The sequence below is a fragment of the Microcaecilia unicolor genome, chromosome 5 (genome assembly GCF_901765095.1).
Source record: "Microcaecilia unicolor chromosome 5, aMicUni1.1, whole genome shotgun sequence".
NCBI classification, from domain to species: Eukaryota; Metazoa; Chordata; class Amphibia; order Gymnophiona; family Siphonopidae; genus Microcaecilia; species Microcaecilia unicolor.
In genome coordinates, this window is record NC_044035.1 from 296,552,839 (window position 1) to 296,571,552 (window position 18,714).

The following is an 18,714-nucleotide window of genomic DNA, read 5'->3' on the forward strand; positions in this document are numbered from 1 at the left end:
ACATGCTCAAATCCACTAGTGTGCAACTCAAAAAGGGGTATGGCCAGGAAGCGAGGCAGGGACATTCCAAAAAAATGTACACGTGGAGGAGTGGCGTAGTGGAGCACTGCTCTTGACATCCAGAGGTGCCTGGTTGAAATCCTACTGCTGCTTCTTGTGATCTTGGGCAAGTCACTTAACCCTCCATTGCCTCAGGCACAAACTTAGATTGTGAGCCCTCTAGGGACAGGGAAATACCCAGTGTATCTGAATGTAACTCACCTTGAGCTACTACTGAAAAAGGTGTGAGCAAAATCCAAATAAATAAATAAAATTATAGAATAATGCCATTCCTGCACTCAAATGCCAAGAGTTGGGTGCTGGCATTTACACCAGTTTTCAGCTGGCATAAATACCGGTCCCCATCTTTGGGTGCGGGAATCGTCTCTAAGCACTATTCTAAAAATGGTACTCAGCTCAGAGCTCTATTTATCGAATAGCACTGTGCATTGATTTTCCAGTGCCGATTTTTCAGTTCCATTTAAAGAATTTACCCCATCATATGCAAGCGTTCCCAGGGTATAATTTGGGTGCAGTGGAGGCAGAGTTGTGAGTGTGCACTCATTTTATAAAATGCAAAAGTATATATATATATATATATATATATATATATATATATATATATATATATATATATATATATATATATAGATTATCCCCCAAATTATGTACATGGTGCCTTAAGTTGTGCATGCTAATTTGGCTGCATGGCCAAATTGTGTGCACAATTTAATAGAGTTACAAACCAATCAGTGCCGGTAATTGGTACTTAACAATTAGCAGCAATAATTGGCTTTAATTAGAACTTATGTGCAGAACTTTCTAGGCGTATTCTATAACGTGGTGTATGTAAATTCTAATGCACACAGTAGAAAAGGGGGCATGGCCATGTGCGTGGAATGGACGGGTTGTGAACGTTTCAAAAAACTAGGCACACTATTATAGAATACACCCGATCTGCGCCTAACTTAGGCACAGATATTTAGGCCTGGTTTTAGGTGGCCTAAATGGGTGCACCTATATTTTAGTCACAAGAATGGTGCTTGAGCATATTCTATAAACTATACCTAACTTTAGGTGTAGTTTACAGAATCAAGCTAACCGTGTGGTTTTATGGCGCTGATTTTTAAGGTACCATATGTAGAATTTCCCCAATATGCACACAAAAATTTTGGAGCAGGAATAAATATGTGCTTTGCACACTGTTGAGGCTGTTTCTGGGTTCCTATTTTTTAAAGGCACAGAGGCACCTATGTTGCTTTTATAAAATAGGCATAAAATAGATAACTTGAGGGTCATTCCATTTTATAAAATTACCCCCACAAGAGGGCAATTTTAAAAGCAATTTCTGTGGCCTTTTATACAATTGACTGCCATGATCATGGGTAAAAGTAGATATGTGGTGCTGTTTCTTGACATACTGTGGTGGTGGGAGGCTTAGCTGGGGACAAGTTTTGAATCCATGTGCATACCATACTTTTGCATTTTTAAAAGTATATACGTGTTTTCTCTTTGAAAATATATTCAAGTTTACAAGTTTATTAATACTTGATATACCGCTTATGGGAGATTCAAACAAGTTTATAGGCATAAATCTGTGCAGGTACTTCTGAAAAATCTGGCTGTGTACTTTTCACCCATGGGGATCATTATAAAATTACCCCATAAATCCTTAAAATGTCTCCTGGTTGTTGCATTTATCAAATAAAAACAGCAACAACAACAAAAAAACCATTGAAACTTCTTCCAGTAAAGTGTAACCTATGAGAGCTGGGTTGCAAAAATCCAGTGACTGCATACCAAAGCTAAACTAACGTGCAGAAAGTTCATCCTGTTCTATTGAGGAATAACTCATGGCCTCGAATAAGATGATCTCCATCAAGCATCAAACATGAGTGGTCCTTGAAGCACCTTCTGCCACAGTTACATTCATATAGTCATTGCCTCTGTTATAGAGCATAAAAGACCATCGTATCCTTCACACATTTGTTGTTGAGTGTGTTGTTGAGAAATTCTCCATGCGGATTCTTACCACTTTTTCCTCTGGGGGCGGCTGCAGGAACAGTTTACATGTGAACACTTGCCGGCAAGCTTTGCGGAAGTTCTCTGAGAGAAAAGCATAAATGATGGGATTAATGCAGGAGTTTCCATAGGACAAGCAATGGGAGATGATACGAAAAGCAAAAGAAGCATCATTCAAGGGGAATGTCCCGAACACAACCCAGAGAGTGATGATATGGTGAGGCATCCAAGAGATCAAGAATACGGCAACCACGAGAAGTACTGTCTGTGCTGTCTGGAAAGAAACACAAATATACATATGACAGATTAGTAGCACTGTTAAAAATGAAATTATATGCATTTATGTTGCTTTCTTTTTCTTTGCTAGTTCTCATCAAGCCATGACTTTAATTTTTGATAAGTTGAAGAAGACCTATGCATAGTAAAGGTACAGACATGGAGTACAATTCGTTAGGTCCCAAGCTTCAGCTTCCTTGTTTGGATATTCTTCCTCAATTCAGTGGATGCTGTACGACATTATATTATTTTATGTCACTATGGCCCTTGTGTTATTTATTATTATTATTTGTTACATTTGTATCCCACATTTTCCCACCTTTTGCAGGCTCAATGTGGCTTACATATAACTGTTATGCAAAACATATGCAATGAGAAATACAACTCAATTGGTTATGGGAATATAGTTTTCTGGGCCTGAATCTTTAATTACTACTACTACTACTACTATTTAGCATTTCTATAGCGGTAGAACGAGAGGACATGATATGAGATTAAAGGGGGGCAGACTCAAGAAAAATGTCAGGAAGTATTTTTTCACAGAGAGAGTGGTAGATACTTGGAATGCCCTCCCGCGGGAGGTGGTAGAGATGAAAACGGTAGCGGAATTCAAGCATGCGTGGGATAAACATAAAGGAATCCTGTGCAGAAGGAATGGATCCTCAGAAGCTTAGCCAAGATTAGGAGGCGGGGCTGGTGTATGGGAGGTGGGGCTAGTTCTGGGCAAGACTTCTACGGTCTGTGTCCTGAAAATGGCAGATACAAATCAAGGTAAGGTATACACAAGAAGTAGCACATATGAGTTTATCTTGTTGGGCAGACTAGATGGACCATGCAGGTCTTTTTCTGCCGTCATCTACTATGTTACTATCCAGCTTATTTTTGAAGGTGATCGCCGGCCATTTCCCGACATAAATCGGGAGATGGCTGGAGATTTCTTAAAAGTGACGAAATTGGTATAATCGAAAGCGGCTTTTTTGACAGCATCGCCGCTTTCCCGTCGCCTCACTGGCGAAAGTTCAAGGGGGAATGTCGGCGTCTTAGCGAAGGCGGGACATGGGCGGGGATGGGCGTGGCTACTAGATGGCCAGCTTTCGCCGATAATGGAACAAAAAAAAGCGGCGTTCAGCAGTATTTTGCCGGATTTACTTGGTCCTTTAATTTTCACGACCAAGCCTCACAAAGGTGCCCCAACTCACCAGATGACCACCCGAAGGAATCGGGGATGACCTCCCCGTACTCCCCCAGTGGTCACCAATCCCCTCCCACACTAAAAAAATAAAACTAAAAACCTTTTTTGCCAGCCTGTATGCCAGCCTCAAATGCCGTACCCACCTCCATGACAGCAGAATGTGTTCTATCCTCTGACAGCCTTTCCCTGGTTCTGATGTGGCTCTCGGGTGAGTGTGACACCTTTTCTGTTAGGTGCACTGCAGAGTCACATCAGCAATGCATTGTGGTGGGTGTAGGGTAGTGGGCTCTACTCCCATGGTGCTTTTCCCCCTGCTAACTGGGTCAGAGTGTGTCCAGTTTTGTTTCCTGTAGTCCATGAGGAAGTGGCCATTTTTGTAAGCCAGTTTTAGATCCCTTTCATGTGTTACCCACGTTAGAGAACTTAGTTATTACCTTGAATGTGGCTGAAAGAGGGCATTGTACACCATTCTGCCAGCTCTGACCTACTGCTAATCTCAGTACCAGGGAGACTCTTTGCCAGTGGGGCACAACCTCTGATCTGCAGCTAACTGTGAGTAAACGTGCTTATTCAAATAAAGGACTTTTTCAAAGAGATTAGTCTTCAGGTGTAAACTGGTGTGCCAATGTTATACAGCAGCAACAAGTCCTAGAGGCCTGTCCAGTTGGTGTCTTGGCATGTGAGGGGGGCCAGTGCACTACAAATGCTGGCTCCTCCCACAACCAAATGCCTTTGATGTCGCCGGGTTGGAGATGGCCGGCAGTTTTTTCCATTATCGCTGAAAAACAAAACCGGCGATCTCAAACCCGGCGAACTCTGGCATTTGGCCGGGCTAAACCGTATTATCGAAAAAAAAAGATGGCTGGACATCTTTTTCGATAATATGATTCCGGCCAGCTGTTGCGCCGCTGCCAAAATAGATCGCTGGCCATCTATTTCACCGGCGACGTTCGATTATGCCCCTCCACGTTATATGTTAACGGTGTTAGCCGATTACAGTCTGAACAAATACATGTTAGAGGCAACTCCACATGTGAACAGATTTACTATATTTATTTATTTATTAGGATTTATTTACTGCATGTATAAATAGCAATTTTAGGGGGTCTTTTACTAAGGTGCGCTCATGTTTTTGCCGTGCGCTAAAATTGTAACGTTAGAGATGTCAATGTATTCCTATGGGTATCTCTAATGTTTAGCGCCCACAATTTTAGCATGCGCTAAAAACGTGAGCGTGCCTTAGTAAAAGACACCCTTAGTAAGCCAATATTTACATGTAGAGATCTACACTACATCCAGAATTCAAGGGTGTGTAGTTTGGGCCAAAAATCTAGATATGTATTCCCCATTTTACAAAGGGAATTCAGGTGTTGGGCAAAAGTATAGGATGTTGGCTTTTACACTTGTCCCAAGGCAGACACAAGTGCTAGTATAAAGAGGAAAATACCATCACCACCCAACAACAACACGTCTCCCTCACCCCTGACATCAAGAAGACCCCCCCCCCAGCAGCTCCCCAACATCAAGAAGAACCCTCCCTCACAATTTAACACCAAACATGAAACCCCCGATATGAAGCTGCTCTGACAGCAAGGACCCCATCAGCAAGCACTTGCTACCCCCTAATTCCATTCCTGGCATTTACTAGGAGTACCCGGTGGTGTTGTGGGAACAGGAGCCTTTCCCAATCATTCCTGCTTTATTTGGTCTGGGGTCAAAATGGCACTCATCACCCATAGCGGTAGCCTTGCATTACTACCACTAGGAGTCAAGCTGCCAAATAAGGATAAAATAATGCTCCTTTCCTAGGGCTGGTGTTAAGGGTGGTAGGGTTATTGCCCTGGGCCCACACACAACAGGGGCCCCCCAAACCTGCCTCAATGTGAAGAAGTATAGGCTGAAGACCAGCTTTGGGGTTACCTCCCCAGTTTCTGCCCTGGATCCCTGAATGTCTAACACCAGCACTGCCTTTTCCCCATGTACAGCTCTTTAAAATCGCTGCTCCTGCTGGATGTACTGGCAAATACACAAGCAGTCCTGCATGTCTTTATATGTATTTTACCAGAGGCTCCACATTTGGCAGAGTATTTATAAAATACAGGAGGAATTGTGCACATCCTGACATGGACATTTCAATTCCTCTCTTCACAACCTATCTAAAATGGGCCTTCACTATAGGGAGAAGGAAATATACTGCCCGATAATCAAAAGTATTTAACTGGCCAGCAATGGCACCTGTCCGGTTAAATACCCATAAGCCGGCTATCTGCTGATATTCAGTGGGAGATAACCGGCTAACTGGCCATGTTTGCAGCACTCCCCCCCCCCCCCCCCCGGAAATTCAATGCTGGTGGCCGAATACAGCCGAATTCTGGCTTCGCTGACGACAGTGGGAGTTAGCTGGTCTAACTCCTGCTGTCTCAATATCGGGGCTATAGTATTCTCAACCCAATGTGCATTTACAGGGAAAAAGGATAGTATCAAAACAAAACTAACACATCAACAGTTATAAGTTCATTTATGATGGGCAGGAGTAGTGCTTAGATGGCAGCTCTAGCAATGGGGAAGTGAAGCCAATGCCGGATGGACTTCTATGATCTCTGTTCTGAATATGGCAAAAATAGATCAGGATGTGCTCTAGATGGCTTTGATGGCAAGTCCAGTAGTTGGGAAGTAGGCCCAGTGTAGGGCAGACTTTTTAATGGTCTGAGCCCTGAAAATGGAAACAGGGTCAAGTAAGAGTATTTTTTTATACCACATTTATATTGTATGCTATGAGTGCAGGTCCTGTATATCTCTCAGTGGAGAAGGGGAAGACATTACAACTTAGCAAATAAAATGTAATAACACTATTGGATTGTTGGTTCAATAATGATTTGATAATGAATGGATGGAGTGGAATGAATGGAGTGGTTTAGTGGTTAGGGTGGTGGACTCTGGTCCTGAGGAACTGAGTTCAATTCCCACTTCAGGCACAGCTCCTTGTGACTGTGGGCAAGTCACTTAACCCTCCATTGCCCCAGGTACAAAAATAAGTACCTGTATATGTAAGCCGCATTGAGCCTGCCATGCGTGGGAAAGTGCAGGGTACAAATGTAACTAAAATAAATGTTACTGTTGGACAGAGTGGATGGACCATTCAGGTCTTCATCTGCCATCATTTACAATGTTACTGTTAAATATACATATTTTCTATTCTCCCACCTCTTTGTTTTCAAGGTAATGGGTAAATGGAGGTTATTGGTTTTGAAAGGAATCTCATATAAGCTGTTCAAAATGCTTGTATACTGTGGAACATGTTTGTGAACTATATGTCTGTTCCATTATGTAGCATCCCACTGTTCCAGAACTTGTGGGATAGTTGTGTCCATCAACCAGCAGGTGGAGATAGAGAACTGAAAACTGAGCTGAGACATACTTCTCTTGGCATCAGGTCTACCTTCTCAGTGCTTTTTATCTCCAGCAAGTGAATGGACACACTTTCAGCCTCTGATTCTGAGTGATTTGCTCCTGGTCCAGTTGATCAACTAGTCCTCAGTTGAGGTTTGCAGATGGCTTGAACCTGCAAAGTCATATTTGGAGGTCTTCAGATTCCTGTCTCTGGTGCCCTGCAAATTTACTTCTCCCCTCTCTTCACCTCTCCTCTGTTTCCTGTGAAGCTCCACTTTTCCAGCACAACAACCTTAAAAAAAAAAAAAAGAAAAGAAAGGAGAAGGAAAGAGGTTTACTGCAGAGTGTGGGACAGTATCAGTCCTGATCCTTTCTCATCTGGGATAAGACTTATGGAGACTGTGATCTTGGGGGGAAGCAGCCAGCAGTGGTATGTCTGACTAAAGTTTGACTCAGAATCACTTACAAGGCTGCAAGTTTTGCTTGGTACAGGGGAGGGATTCTGATTCACTGCTTGGGATCACATTATGCTGTGCTTGTGACAGTCGGGGTGAATGGCGACTCCTGTGGAGACAGTTAAATGGTGTTCCCACTGTGGGACTTGTCGGCCTGTGTTGGGGTGTTGCAGTACATGCAAGCCAGGAATCCCGCAGGACATGGAGGAAATGGTCTGCCGCAGTATGTCTTTGGATTTGGAACGGCATCCAAATATGCCAGGGACTTCGGGTTCTCTGGCATGGCCAGTGTGCAATGATGCAGGAGAGCATGGGAATGAGTGCCATTTGGTTGGGACTGGTAGTGAAAAGCAGCCTCTGTCTGTTCATGTGCAGAGCACAGCTGTCATTTTACAGCCCCAGGACATGACAGAGCATTCAGCTGCATCAGGATCTTTGTTTCTCTAGAGTTTATATTGTTCTTACACCAGGCCTATTTACTGAAGCAAGGGCAGTCAGAGTTGCTGCAAGGTGCTTCAGTTTCTCACCTTGCTGCCCCTCCAGCTCTTAAGAGATCTCATTTAGGCCTCCAGGAGTGGGCAAATGACACTATCTTTGCTTCTCCCTCCTTATCTGATGTGGCCTTGATCTGTTCAGAGGAGCCATCATTGAAGGAGCCATTAGAGGAGGGAGAGATCTCTCCTGAGGAGGGGGATGATCCAAAAGTACTGAGATTGTTTCATAAAGAGGAGCTCAGTACTCTTATTTATGAGGCACTGTGGTGTTTTCCATCAAGGAACCTTCTGCTTCGGTGTCAGGAGTTCCATCTTTGATCATGAGGGGGCTTAGATGTTCTTCTAAGGCCTTTCCAATGCATCCAGACATTCAGGACCTGATTACAGAAGAATAGGTTTCACCAGACTCAGAGCTGAGAGTGGGAAGAGCCATGACTCACCTCTACCCATTGGCTCCAGAGAAGAAAGATAAATTGCAGCTTTCCAAAGTGGACTCCCTTATTATGGCAGAGACTAAGAAGACCACCTTGCCAGTGGAAGGGGGCATTGTCCTAAAAGACCTACAAGATAGGAAGATAGAAGGTTCATTGAAACAAACCTTTGAAATGGCCTCTTTGTGCCTTCAAGCGACATTGTACAGCTCATTTGTGGCAAGAGCATGCCTGAAGTGGCATCAGCAGTCTGCAACACAAGATGAGTGCCATAATACCCAACTGGAAGTGGGGTCGGCCTACTTGGCAGATGCTATTTATGACATCGTATGGGTTATGGCCTGCAGTATGTCTTTGGCTGTCACAGCACATAGGTGATTCTGGTTGCAGCATTGGGTATTGGATGTAGCATCAAAGTCATGTCTAGTTAAACTGCCCTTTTGGGGCAAGTGGTTATTTTGTGACGATTTCAGTAACTTGGTGAAAGAACTGGGGGAAACTAAGCCACAGCAGTCATCTTTCTTCAGTGGGCTCTCAATCTCAATTTTGAGACAGCAGATAGTACTGGCTTGGTCATCAGCAATATGGTCAGAAGTCCCGCTTTTAGGCACATCAATCTTTCTTTTATGCAGATTGGAAGTCCTTCTCTCAGTCAGCTAAAGCACCCAATGCCTCCCAAGTTACACAATGATGCGAGGCTGGTCCACTATCCTCTTCCTCCAGTGGGAGTATGTCTTCAGGAATTTCAGAAGTGGGCCAAAATCACATCAGACCAGTGGGTTCTGGATATTCTTACAGAAGGATACAAGTTGGAGTTCTCCTGCCCGGTCGCTCTTCTCTTCTTGCAGTCTCCTTGTTGAAAATACTAGGAAACAGCATGAGTAATGGCAAGTCAAATGCAAAGCGCTGATAAGGCAGGCAAAGATACTTTGAAAAGAAGACTGCGTTGGAGGCAAGAACACATAGTAAAAACTTTTTTAGGTATATTAGAAGCAAGAAGCTGGTAAAAGACTCAGTTGGACTATTATATGACCGAGGGGTAAAAGGGGAACTCAGAGAAGACAAGGCCATAGTGGAGAGATTAACTGACTTCTTTGCTTTGGTCTACATAGAGGAAGACGTGGGGGGAGATACCAGTGCCTGAAATGGTATTCAGTGCTGATGAATCAGAGAAACTGAATCAAATGTCTGTAAACCTGGAAGATGTAATGAGGTAATCTGACAAACTGAAGAGCAGCAAATTGCCTGGACCAGATAGAATACATCCCAGAGTACCGATAGAATTGAAAAATGAACTTGCAGACCTATTGTTAGTAATATGTAATTTATCTTTAAAATCAAGCATGGCACTGGAAGATTGGAGGATGGCCAATTTTTAAAAAGAGTTCCAGAGGTGATCCAGGAAATTGTAGACCGGTGAGCCTGACATTGGTGCCAGGTAAAATGGTAGGGACTATTATAAAGAACAAAATTATAGAGCATATACATAAGTATGGATTAATGAGACAAACCAGCTCATAATCGAAAGTGATCTCCGGCCATTTCCCGACACAAATCGAGAGATGGCCAGCGATCTCGGAAAAGCGGCAAAATCAGTATAACCTAAAACTGCTTTTTTTGACAGCATCGCCGCTTTCCCGTCGCCTCGCTGGCGAAAGTTCAAAGGGGCATGTCGGTGGTGAAGCGAAGGCGGGACATGGGCGGGTATGGGCGTGGCTACCAGATAGCTGGCTTTCGCCGATAATGGAAAAAAACCGGCATTAAGCAGGTGCCCAAACTGACCACATGACCACCAGAAGGAAGCGGAGATGACCTCCCCGTACTCCCCCAGTGGTCACTAACCCCCTCCCACCAAAAACCCCCACTTTAAACACTTTTTTTCCAGTCTGTATGCCAGCCTCAAATGCCATACCCACCTCCATGACAGCAGAATGTGTTCTGTCCTCTGACAGCCTTTTCCTGCTTGTGATGTGGCTCTGGGGTGAGTGTGACACCTTTTCTGTTATTTGCACTGCAGAGTCACATCAGCAATGCATTGTGGGGGGTGTAGGTATTGGTAGTTGGTAGGTTGTACTCCCCTGGTGCTTTCCGCTTGCTTACTGGGTCAGAGTGTGCCCTGTTTTGTTTCCTGTTGTAGTCCATGTGGTAGTGGCCATTTTTGTAAGCCAGTTTTAGTTCCCTTTCCTGTGTTACCCACGTTAGAGAACGTAGTTCTTACCTTGAATGGTGCTGAAAGAGGTCATTGTACACCATTATGCCAGCTCTGACCTGCTGCTCATCTTAGTACCAGGGGACTCTTTGCCAGTGGGGCACAACCTCTGATCTGCAGTTAACTGTGAGTAAACGTGCTTATTCAAATAAAGGACTTTTTCAAAGAGATTAGTCTTCAGGTGTCAACTGGTGTGCCAAGGTTATACAGCAGCAATAAGTCCTAGAGGCTGTACGCAGGTCCCCGGAGCAGTTTTAGTGGGTGCAGTACATTTGTGGGTAGTGGGTTTTAGGGGGGGGGGTTGGGGGCTCAGCTCCCAAAGTAAGGGAGCTATGCACGTGGGAGCTTTTCTGAAGTCCACCGCAGTGACCCCTAGGGAGCCCAGTTGGTGTCCTGGCATGTCAGGGGGGCCACTGCACTAAAAATGCTGGCTCCTCCCTTGGCCAAATGCCTTGAATTTGGCCGGGGTTTGAGATGGCCGACATAACTTTCCATTATCGCTAAAAAACTAAGCCGGCCATCTCAAACCCTGGCCAAATCCAAGGCATTTGGCTAGCTGGAACCATATTATCGAAACAAAAGATGGCCGGCCATCTTTTTTGAAAATACGGGTCTGGCCAGCTGTTTGCGGCGCCACCAAAATACATCGCCGGCCATGTATTTCGCCAGCGCCGTTCGATTATTCCCCTCAAAGTCAACATGGATTTAGTCAAGGAAAATCTTGCCTCATCAATCTATTACATTTCTTTGAAGGGGTGAATAGACATGTTGATAAAGTGAGCCAGTCGCTATTGTGTATCTGGATTTTCAAAAGGCATTTTGCAAAGGAAATTAGAAAGTCATGGGATAGGAGCTAATATCCTATTGTGGATTAAGAGCTGGTTAAAAGATAAAAAACAGACAGTAGGGTTAAATGGTCAGTATTCTCAATGGAGAAGGGTAGATAGTGGGGTTCCCCAGGGGTCTGCGCTGGGACTGATGCTTTTTAACACATTTTAAATGATCTAAAGATGGGAATAACTAGTGAGGTAATTAAATCTGCTGATGACACAAAGTTATTCAAAGTTGATAAATCACAAGAGGATTGTGAAACATCGCAAGAGGACCTTATGAGACTGGGAGACTGGGCATCCAAATGGCAGATGACATTTAATGTGAGCAAGTGCAAAATGATGCATGTGGGAAAGAGGAACCCTACTACTACTACAGTGAAACCTCGGTTTTCATCGATAATCCGTCCGAAAATAATCGGCGAAAACTGAAACCGACGAAAACCGAATCACTTAGTAAACTAGTACTTGTCCCAGGCATGTTCTTAATGAGATCGGCATACAACAGTCTGGCCTTTTCACATATGATGGCCTCAGAAACAGAATCGCCATCTAACTGTTTTTGATTGATCCAAATTAATAATAACTGTTCCACATCTTCAATTGTTTGTGATCTCTGTTTTGTTAGCACATTCACGCCTTTTGCTACTTTTGCCTCCTTTATTGCTTCCTTTTTCGCCACAATTGAACTTATCGTGGATGGTGACTTCCCGTACATGCGGCTGATTTCAGCAATCTTAATGCCGCTCTCGTAATTTTCAACTGTTATGATATCAGTTTAATTGTCAGAAATATGTAGCAGAACTAGAAATGTTTAGTAGTAGTAGTATTAATTGTGCTGAATCAGGTATCAATATAAAAATGCAGCTTTTAAAAGACTTATTGAAACTGCAACAGGGAAACTGATCTGAACTCCAAATCCCTCTTTCACCCCCCCCCCCTCTGGGAACACTTAAAAGGACAAAAGGTACTGGCTTCAAAGAGTTTTTTTTAAACTTCCTCCCTTCCTCTGATCAAAAGCCTTCCTGAAGGGTGAACAAAGGATCAAAACCAACCAGTAGACTGGAGGTGCGAATCCACACACCTATTGACTCAGAGGAAACTATAAACAAGACTGTTTGATTGATACAATAAACCATCTGCTGGCTACCTCAGACACTGCCACAGAGATTCAAACAGAAAACCTTATGCTTCAATAGACCAGGGTTGCCAGGTGGAAAATTTTTTTCCAGCCTAAAGGAGCCCAAAATCCAGCCCAAAACCCGCCCAAACTCAAACCCCGCCCCTGACACCCCCGCCCCCGCGTCATCACCCCGCCCCCGCCGTCATCAACCCCGCCCCCGCCGTCATCGGCCCCGCCTCCCCCGTCATCGGCCCCGCCTCCCCGTCACTAACCCCGCCTCCCCCGTCACTAACCCCGCCTCCCACGTCACTAACCCCGCCCAGAAACGTCATTAACCCCGCCCACCGCGGCCGAAAAAAGCCGGCGAAAAAACCGCAAAAGCCGGCGAAAAAACCGCCCCGAAGCCAAAAAGGAGCCCAAAAAACCGCAACCCGCCGCGGGCAAAAATTTCCCGCGGCGGGTCGCGGAAAACCGCCCAATTGGGCGGTAAAACCGCCCACCTGGCAACACTGCAATAGACCATTTGTCAGCAAAAGCCCAAACAGGAAGTCTTATGATGTCATAAAACATGAGACCAAGTGCAAATACCCAGGGTCCAGTGCAAACCAGGAAGCAAATGATCCAGGACTTCCCTGCAGACTAACATTATAAAAAAGCCAGGAGCAGGCTCGCAGTCGCTTCTTCTCTTCAGATGCAGCCCAGATCCTTCTCCTCTGCTGAAGCCCTGCTACTGAGACTCTCTCTCTCCTCTGCAACCAAGGACTTCTCTGCAAGATTTTCCTCTCCTCTGCTGCAGCTGTACTTCTCTTCATCACTGACCGTAGAACTCCTGGGCTAATCTCACATCATGCTGCTCATCAATCAGCTGAACAACAACAAAGGACTTTTGTAAGTTAATAATTCATATTTAAACCTGTTACCTTGCTGTAAAGCACAAATCCTCTGTTTTAAGATTCTTTACCTCTCGCTGCAATTACTGAAACCTGTATTGTAAATAAATCTTTCTAGAGCTAATTAAATGGTCTCTCTCTTTTTTTGTTCTGGTAGTATGGTCGCTTTAAAAGCTTAGTGCCATGGTTTGAGCACAAGTTCCTAAATCTTATGTAGTGCAGGCTAATGTAAAACACAAAAATATAATTTCTTACCTTATAGGTAAGTGATGGAGAAATTCAATATATATATAAATATATATATATATATCCTAAAACTTATAAATACAGCGCCTGTTCTTAAAATGTAAATATTAGCAAGCGCTCTGGAGCAATTTCCCCAAATTAAATATTTCTTAGAACGTTACACAATGGTTTCCTTCTTCAACTCGATGATGTTCCTGTCCTTCTTCTTTGAAGGGCTGCTGGCTCTAGAAACTTTTTTTGGTCCCATGATGTCGAAATTTCTATCATCAAGCCACAGTCATTTATGAAGAGGCACTGAACCAAAAGCAGCAGTGTGGGCAAAACAACAAAATTTCTATCATCAAGCTGAAATTCTTATTTGCAATCTTTTGTCTGAGAGCAGGCACTGATCACACAACGAGAAACAACGCCCCAGAAGAACGCCGCAGGAGAAAGCCCCAGAAGAACGCTTCAGGAGAACGCAAAATTAGCAGCATGGGTACGCCGATGAAATCCGAAGCAACCTACAAAAACCGAGACAAAATTTTTGCTAACAAATTCGACGAAAACCGAAAACGATGAAATCCGAAGTCAACAAAAACCGAGGTTTCACTGTACTACTATTATTTCTATTGTGCTACTAGACGTACGCAGTGCTGTACACTTGAACATGAAAAAACAGTCCCTGCTCAACAGAGCTTACAGTCTAATCAGGAAAGACAAACAGGACAAATAAGGGATAAGGGAATTACTAAGGTGGGAATAATAAAAGTTATGGGTACTGAACAAGTGAATAGGGGTTAGGAGTTAAAAGCAGCATTAAAAAAAAGTGGGCTTTTAGCCTAGATTTGAAGATGGCCAGAGATGGAGCTTGACATACTGGCTCAGGAAGTTTAACTACATAATGCAAGGATTCACATTAGGAGTCACCTACCAAGAAAAGGATCTAGATGTCATCATTGATGATACGTTGAAACCATCTATTCAATGTGCAGCAGAGGCTAAGAAAGCAAATAGAATGTTAGGAATTATTAGGAAAGGAATGGAAAACCAAACTGAGAATACTATAATGCTTTTGTATTGCTTCAAGGTACGACCACACCTTGAATACTGTGTGCAATTCTAGTCACCACATCTCAAAAAAGATATAGCAGAATTAGAAAAGGTACAGAGAAAGGCGATGAAAATGATAAAGGGGATGGGACAATTTCCCTATGAGGAAAGGCTAAAGTGGCTAGGGCCCTTCAGCTTGGAAAAGAGATAGCTGAGGGGAGATATGATATAGGTCTATAAAATGCTGAGTGGAGTGCAATGCATAGACATGAATTTCATGTTTACTCTTCCCAAAAATATTAGGACTAAGGGGCACACAATGAAGCTACTAAGTAGTACATTTAAAAGAAACCAGAGAAAATATTTCTTCACTCAATGTGTAATTAAACTCTGAAATTTGTTGCCAGACAATGTGGTAAAAGCAGTTAGCTTAGCACGATTTAAAAAGTTTTGGATACTTTCCTAAAAGAAAAGTCCACACACCATTATAAAGATGGACTTGGGAAAATCCACTGCTTATTTCTAGGATAAGAAGCATAAAATCTGTTTTACTCTTTTGGGATTTTGCCAGGTACTTGTGACCTGGATTGGCCACTGTTGGAAACAGGATACTGGGCTTGATGAACCTTCAATCTGTCCCAGTATGGCAATGCTTATGTTCTTATGGAGAGGCTCATGCTGTGTCTGAACTCTGCGCAGCACACGGAGCTACTGTGGACTCAGGGCACTGGATGGTTTCTCCAGTTCCATTCCCCCCCTCCTCCACTCCCCAAAAGATGACCCTGTCTGATTACTTAAACTTTTCTTTCTAGAAAAAAGCATGGCTAATGACATGGTGAAATCAGGAATATAATTACTTTTCGAGAACTCACTTATGGGAATGAGAGCTGAGCAGCGCTTGATGCTTATCAGCCTAAACTAATGAAACAGATCAAGCTTAATTCTGGTGTACATATGGGTGTAGTGTGTAGAAAAGATAATTCCTTAATTAGAATGCAAGCTGCATTTTCTAGTATGCTGTTTGACAATGATTAAGCCTCATCTTTTTAACTCTGCTATACCATTGTGAAATTTCATGTTCCAAATTTTATTATGTTTATAAACTGATATTTACAGTTTTCTATGGGGGTTCTAACCAATGCTGTAAAAACAAACAATTATAACGATTACAGTATCTCTGTCCCATGAAGCTTATAGACTACTTTGAATACTTGGAGGTTAAGTGATCCAACCGGCTGCAGAGTGAGCCTTGATGCTGCTGTCCTAACAAAGTTGCCCTACTGCTGGCCATGAGAAGGATCAGGAGCACTCCTGGTGCTGCTGCTGCAGTGGCATAACATAGTAACATAGTAAATGATGGCAGATAAAGACCTGTACGGTCCATCCAGTCTGCCCAACAAGATAAACTCATTTACATGGTATATGATACTTTATATGTATACCTGAGTTTGATTTGTCCTTGCTTTTCTGAGGGCACAGACCATAGAAGTCTACCCAGCACTGTTTTTGCACTAAGTTCTGGAGCTAATGTTGAAGCTCCTTAAATTTTACACTCCAGCCCATCTCTATCTATTCAGTCACAATCAGGTCATAGACCGTAGAAGTCTGCCCAGCTCCCATTTTGTTTCCCAATTACCAGCGTCGCCACCCAATCTCTGCTAAGATTCCATGGAACCATTCCTTCTAAACAGGATTCCTTTGTATTTATCCCACGAATGTTTGAATTCCATTACCGTTTTCATCTCCACCACCTCCCGCGGGAAGGCATTCCACATATCCACCACCCTCTCTGTGAAAAAATACTTCCTGACATTAGTCCTGAGTCTGCCCCCCTTCAACCTCAAATCATGTCCTCTAGTTCTATCGCCTTCCCGTCTCCGAAAAAGGTTCATTTGCGGATTAATATCTTTCAAATATTTGAATGTCTGTATCATATCACCCCTGTTTCTCCTTTCCTCTAAGGTATACATGTTCATCTAAAGTATACATGTTCATAAAATGCTGTACCTCATACCCTGACAAGGTACATTGTTGCTCCTAAGCATGGAGCCCAGGTTCTTGTCTGCCTCACCCCCCTCTTCTAATGGCCTTGGTAGGGCCTCAGACTAACCCTACAGGGCTTTGAGCTTTATTGCCCATTTTTTACCTCTATAATCAATAAAGATGACCAATAAAAAGTTCAGGATGTTTCTTGAGTATATTTAGTTTTTCAACTGTAATATAATCCTTTCCCTTGCTTGACCTTTAGAAAATGGTACTATACCAGACACTAAGCTTGGCAAGCAGATATTCCTTCTAACAAAGTGATTTTCATAGCTTTGAAGTACTGTAATTATAAGGGATGCTCATGGTCTGGACCATGAAGGTAACATGCAGGCACCTTTTGGGTTAATTTTTTTTGCTTTTAGCTTGTTGCTGGAAGGGAAAGGTGGAAGGGATTGGAGGGTAGTATCAGCTAGTTGGGTTTGTCCAGAGAGGAGTTGGAACTTGGGATAGGTGAATTTATGAGAGGGGGAGGGGCTTCATCAGTTTGTGTGGTGTTGGGGTTTTGGTGGGTTTTGATTTGGGATAATCTGGGAGGGAAGGGTGTGGAGGGCTTTGGGCTGTTGTCTCCCCCACCATCCCGATGGATAGGGCTATGGCGTGAAGGGTGGGAAGACTGTTGAGGATAGGTTGCAGCTTAGTGGGAATGGAGGGGAGGGGAAATGGAATCATTGGGGTTTTTCAGTTATTCATGAAATTGAATTTTGGATCCTTGAGGGTGTGACTGCCTTGAGGGAGAGGAGTATTTGGGGCTTGGCATCATTGTGGGCCCTCCTGGTGTGTAGGGATATGGTGTGAAGGGTGGGAAGATTGTTGAGGATAGGCTGCAACATTATGGGAATGGAGGGGATGGGATATGGTATCACTGGGTTTTTTTTTTTTATTATTCATGAAATTGAATTTTGGATCCTTAAGGGCATCACCGTCTTGAGGGAGAGGAGTTTTTGTGGCTTGGCATCACCATGGGCCCCTGGGGGTATTGGGAACTTTTCATAGCTAGTTCGATACCATCTAACTGAATGGGAAACTAAAGAGTTATTAGTTTGATATTTTGATTTGTGCATTTTTGGCATCTGGCAGAGTTTGTCATTTTATATATGTTGCTATGAAACTGTTTTTTCAATAAAGGTGTGGTCAATGTTTTGCCACCTTAATATTTTTTGGGTTCAGTCTTTTAACTGTGACATATGGTAATGAAAGAGATGGATGTGTTACCATATAGATGTAAATTATTATTATTTTCCATTAATTTATCACTTTCCAATCTCTAACTACATTTAATTTAGCTGTGATTCTGTAAAGAATTAATCACTATTCAATTGTTCCATAATTTCATCATTAATTCAAAAATATTTTAATGAAAATGCAAATTAATAATGGATTACTTGAAGATATATTTTTTTTCTTTGTTGCTACCCAGTTCACAGGTGAAACATAATGATTTCTTACCACATAATGCTAATTTAGTTCAGAAATCTTTTCTTGAAAATATAACAAACCAACAAATAATGAGCACATAATACTGAACCACAGTTACTTGAAAAGACCCTAAACCCCATTCCACTCCCTGCTCCATACAACCCCTAAACTCCTCTCCCACCTATCCTGTATATGCAACAAATATTTAACCAAGTCATACCATTCTCGATTCAATGCCTTCTAATTACAAGAAAAGCATCCCTACAGACACTAACTGAACAATAACAAAAGCATATCAAGCAATCTTGTAACAGTGAACCCACCCTTCCAACCCCCTGCCCCACACACATACTCTTTCACACCACACACCCCACACCCACCACAGATGAGCCTTTTGCTCTTAGGCCCCAATCCCCAAGAAAAACAGACACCATTAATCGTCCAGCCACTCACTCTCCTACTCTTAGTGCCACTTATGGCAATACTACTCACAACTCCCCCCCTCCCCCCAAAAAAACCTACAGTCTTTTCCCCTTCTCTTCCTTTCCCCTCCCTATTGAGAGTTCAGCCCATTCATACATATCTCATCAATTTAACAACTATTCAAAATATTACTCTGAGCC

At 43.1% G+C, this 18,714-nt stretch overlaps 1 protein-coding gene across 1 annotated transcript in view; it reads right to left on the reverse strand.

Moving 5' to 3' along the window:
* Window positions 1-2,017: 2,017 nt before the first annotated feature.
* LOC115471352 (galanin receptor type 1-like) overlaps window positions 2,018-18,714 on the reverse strand; it is an 84,245-nt gene continuing 67,548 nt past the window's right edge. The window contains exon 3 of the mRNA XM_030205051.1: window positions 2,018-2,335. Within this exon, the coding sequence (XP_030060911.1) occupies window positions 2,018-2,335 (318 nt within the window). The remainder of the gene's footprint in view (window positions 2,336-18,714) is intronic.